This window comes from Sprattus sprattus, assembly GCF_963457725.1.
Source record: "Sprattus sprattus genome assembly, chromosome: 3".
Taxonomy (NCBI): Eukaryota; Metazoa; Chordata; class Actinopteri; order Clupeiformes; family Clupeidae; genus Sprattus; species Sprattus sprattus.
Genome location: NC_137922.1, coordinates 58,209,543 through 58,214,542, shown reverse-complemented (window position 1 = coordinate 58,214,542; position 5,000 = coordinate 58,209,543). Strand labels below are relative to the sequence as shown.

At 52.3% G+C, this 5,000-nt stretch overlaps 1 protein-coding gene across 1 annotated transcript in view; it reads left to right on the top strand.

Moving 5' to 3' along the window:
- ank3b (ankyrin 3b) overlaps positions 1 to 5,000 on the top strand; it is a gene marked incomplete at its 5' end in the record, with an annotated part of 101,881 nt that overhangs the window by 88,513 nt on the left and 8,368 nt on the right. Inside the window, 1 exon segment of the mRNA XM_080833926.1 lies at positions 3,334 to 4,294. Coding sequence (XP_080690052.1) covers positions 3,334 to 4,294 — 961 coding nt within the window.

The following is a 5,000-nucleotide window of genomic DNA, read 5'->3' as shown; positions in this document are numbered from 1 at the left end:
AACTCTTTAAAGTTAAAGTCATTCGATTTGAATCGAAACAGAATCGCCAGAGATATCTGCACTGCCATTTTTCTATTTCTTTCTGCCTGATATTTGGTGGCCGTCTTCAGATCACGCCCCCTGGAGGCGGTGTGATGAACTTAGGTTACGTGTCACTGTATTCTGATGTGTCTAGACAAGAATAAGGCACAGAGCTTCATTGGTTGCGGATTTATCGGATCCCAGTAGAATACTGTTATAGTGTCAGAATCAACTTTTTCTTAGGATTTTTTAGGGTTAGAGTATAAGGCTAAGAACTAGGTCTCGTTACCCCTACCAAAGCCTGAAAGAACGTTACACTTCCTGAAACCCCTGTGTATGACGTCATATGACGCGGATATTCTACTTTCCGAGATCCGAATAATCCGCAACCAGCTTCATTGGCTCCCTTGCCAGCGATCTCAAGCCCTTCTGTTTATGTTTCTGAGTGAGAATTACCGCCGCGATAAGGAACAGTAGAAACATAATTCATTATCTGACGTTTAAATGCCAGTATCTTGCGATGGGCTTGAGAATTGATCAGTAGTTGCTTTACTGGTGATTATGTTTATGTGTATATGTTATTTAATGATAAAACGAAAAGCCGTAAACTAGTGTATTGGCTGTCTCTGGCCTTTAATTTGAAAAAAGAAATACTTTGCGACATACATGAAAACATAATTATGAATGATAATGATAGCAGCCTAGCTTATAAGGCATGAATGCTTCTGTTACTGCTTTTCTGTCCCTTTCTCTCACTTTCTCTGTATATTAACAGTACTACTATACTTTTAATATGAAGCTCTGACGTTAGCATGGCTTTGGCTACAGTGGAATGTGAGCTTGTTTTGAAGTGGCCGTTTTGAATAAACAAAACAGAAGCAAAAACAAGCTTTTTTCTAAAGTCCAACATCCCTGGTTTCTCTGAGCCTTCCTGGTAACGCGCTTCCTCTGCAAAACCAGACCACCTGCTTCCTCCACATGCAAAATGGCCGCCGCCGCACCAGTAACACAAGCTTCCCTCCTAACCCGCCCTGCGCTGAGAGTGCGTAGCGTAGGCTAACCCTCCGACGCAGAAGCATCACCACCGCCCTCTCTCTCTCTCTCTCTCTCTCTCTCTCTCTCTCTCTCTCTCTCTCTCTCTCTCTCTCTCTCTCTCTCTCTCTCTCTCTCCTTTTCTCTCTCTCTCTCTCTCTCTCTCTCTCTCTCTTGTTCACAAGGCTCTAACCTGCTGGCGACTCTGGCTCCTGCTATAACCCTCCCAACCTCCACAGTCCAGTTTCACTCATACCAAAAAAACAGCAATGCTAGCAATGCTAGTGCTAGTGGCAATTCACCCTCACCCTCACTAATAACATCTTTCACACATACCTGTTCTCATTCATACTAACCTCATCAATCTGTTTCTGCTTTTGTTTGTTTGTCTGTTTGTTTACCTCACCTTGACCCTTTTCCTGCATTCACCATGATAGTTCCAGAAGTTTCCTTAGCTGAAAGCCCCTCAAAGCGTCCTCGCCCTAAACCATTATCTACCTTAACTTCCCAACCCTCAAGCACACTTCATAGTCCTCACCCTAGCGTTCCCTCACCCTCAAGCACACTTCATAGTCCTCACCCTAGCGTTCCCTCACCCTCAAGCACACTTCATAGTCCTCACCCTAGCGTTCCCTCACCCCCAAGCACACTTCATAGTCCTCACCCTAGCGTTCCCTCACCCCCAAGCACACTAAAGAGTCCTCACCCTAGCGTTCCCTCACCCCCAAGCACACTTCATAGTCCTCACCCTAGCGTTCCCTCACCCCCAAGCACACTTCATAGTCCTCACCCTAGCGTTCCCTCACCCCCAAGCACACTTCATAGTCCTCACCCTAGCGTTCCCTCACCCCCAAGCACACTAAAGAGTCCTCACCCTAGCGTTCCCTCACCCCCAAGCACACTAAAGAGTCCTCACCCTAGCGTTCCCTCACCCCCAAGCACACTAAAGAGTCCTCACCCTAGTGTTCCCTCACCCCCAAGCACACTAAAGAGTCCTCACCCTAGCGTTCCCTCACCCTCTTCCTCACCCCCAAGCACACTAAAGAGTCCTCACCCTAACGTTCCCTCACCCCCAAGCACACTAAAGAGTCCTCACCCTAGCGTTCCCTCACCCCCAAGCACACTAAAGAGTACTCACCCTAGCGTTCCCTCACCCCCTTCCCCTTCACCATCCTCCACAAGTGTTCCAGAAAGTTCTTGTCGAACCATACCGACCCCAACCTTGTCTTCTTCAGCCTCAGCTTCAGATCTCTCGTGTTCTTCTAACACATCATCCGTACCTGAGTTTGCCTCCCCTCAACCCATGTCCCCTACCCCCTCGTCTCCTTATCCCTCCTCCCCTCAACCCATGTCTCCTACACCTTCGTCCCCTAATCCCTCATCCCCTACAGCTTCGTCCCCTAATCCCTCATCTCCTAATCCCTCATCTCCTACACCTTTATCCCCTCAACCCATGTCTCCTACCCCCTCATACCCTCCCCCCTCATCTCCTAATCTCTCATCACCTACCCCCTCAAGTGTTCCTCGTTGTCCAGCTGTTGTCCTTCCTCTGTCCCCCTCTGGTTTACCCCCACACCTACAACTTGATCCCACAGTACCTGAGATTTACCTTTGATGTTAGTTCAACCTTTTTCAGAATACTCTATGTTAGTAAGCACTTACTATGGACTATGTATGAACCTTTTAAATAACATAGTCCGACATTCAACATCATACTCTATTATGAACCTTTTAAATAACATAGTCCGACATTCAACATCATACTCTATTATTAACCTTTTAAAGAACATAGTCCATCATACTCTATATACTCGACGGTATTATATACCGTTTTAATATTTTTGGGAGACAATGTTGCATTTATCACACTTATCAATCACCTTCCATCGACATTAATATATTTGTAGTTCTATCATTGACAAGACCTGCACTGCAAGCTTACATACGCTACAGGCACGCTGTTTCAGGCTAGCGCTTTTTCAGGTTAGCGCTTTTTCTTCAGGCTAGCGCTTTTTTAACGCTATCTCCTGCAGTGCATTAGCATGCTGTTTAAAGCTAGCGCTTTTTCAGGCTAGCGCTTTGTAAACACTATCAACTGCAGTGCATTAGCAGCAGCAGCTACATAGCTAGTTCTGTGCATGTGTGAGCAGACACTCCAGTCGTTCTTTCACCATTTCCCTCTGTCTGTCTCTGTCAGCTGTGCGTTTGTGTGTCCAACCCCCCCCCCCCCCCCCCTCAAACCACCCCCCTCCTCAGTCCCATTGTGTTATCTCACCCCAGGTTACCACAACATCGACCTGGAGATGCAGACCCCCACAGAGTTGACCTATGAACCCCCCTCCCCGCTCCGCCACGACGATTACTTTAGCCTGGACCACCCTGATAGCGTAGACCCCTCGCATAGCACCCCCATTAGACCCAGCAACCTCTCCCTGCCAGGCACTCTGAGCCTGGGGGCGTCTGGGTCGTCCCGGGGGCCCGAGCCCCCGACCGTGCTGGCAGAGGACACCTCCCTGGAGAGCCACGGGGTCCAGGGGGGCCTGGAGGAGTTCTCCACGGAGGAAGATGTCGCGGCGGCGGTCGGCCATGAGGAGTCGGAGACCGCCGCCGTTGGGCTCCTCCGAGAGGTGGCCGGGCAAGAGGAAGAGGCACAGGGAGAGCCAGAGGCGTCCGCACACGGAGAGCCAGAGCCGTACGCACACGGAGAGCCAGAGGCGTACGCACACAGAGAGCCAGAGGCGTACGCACTGGGAGAGCCACAGGCGCACGCACACGGCGGCCCGAGAGAGGTCGAAAGGGAGGGCGAGGTGGCGGTGACGATGATGCGGGAGCTCGACGAATGGGCGCCCGAGGCCAACATGCGCCCGCAAGCCGTGGAAGTGGATGTGGAAGGAGGCGGCAGGTCTGGTTATACAGAGGAAGAGGAGGAGGAGGAGGATGATGAGGATGGCGAGATGACGCAGGAGAAGTTGAAGTCCCTGCTGGGAGACATTATGCTGGAGGAAGGCTTAGAGGACGAGGAGATGACGGAGGAGAAAGTGCGGCAGATCATCTCACAGGTGCAACAGGCAGAAAAAGACATGTCTTCACTTGCAGGTTGGCCAGACGAGCCCTCGGGAGCCGTAGAGACCACGGAGGCAGCGGCCGCGGCGGTGGTGGCGGCGGCGGTGGCAGCGGCGGCAGCGGAGGCCCCCAGGTCACGGGACAGCAGAGAGCCGACATCAGAGCAACTAAGGAAAAGGTAGAACTCCTGCTCCCTCTCCTCTTCTTCTCCTCCCCTCCTCTTCCCCCTCTCTCCTCTCCTCCCACCCTCTCCTCCTCTCCTCCCCCCTCTCCTCTCCTCCCACCCTCTCTTCCTCTCCTCCCCCCTCTCCTCTCCTCCCACCCTCTCTTCCTCTCCTCCCCCCTCTCCTCTCCTCCCACCCTCTCTTCCTCTCCTCCCCCCTCTCCTCTCCTCCCACCCTCTCTTCTCCCCCCCTCCTCTCTTCTCCTCCTTCCCCTCTCTCTTCTCCTCCCCCCTCCTCCCCTCCTCTTCCCCCTCTCTCCTCTCCTCCCACCCTCTCTTCTTCTCCCCCCTCCTCTCTTCTCCTCCTCCCCCCTCCTCTCCTCTTCTCCTCCTCCCCCTCTCCTCTCTTCTCCTCCCCCTCTCCTCTCTTCTCCTTCCCCCTCTCCTCTCTTCTCCTCCTCCCCCCTCTCCTCTCTTCTCCTCCCCCCTCTCCTCTCTTCTCCTTCCCCCTCTCCTCTCTTCTCCTCCTCCCCCCTCTCCTCTCCTCCTCTCCTCTTCTCCTTCTCCTCCCTCTCCCCTCCCCTCCCCCTCAAGGGGTTTTCATTCAGGTTCAGGTCTCTTGACATCGTTCGTACATGGCTAGCGGACAAATAAGCGCCAAAGATGTTCGCCACACTAACTGGCTGACATCAGAGCAACAACTTCACTAGGAGAGGAGGAG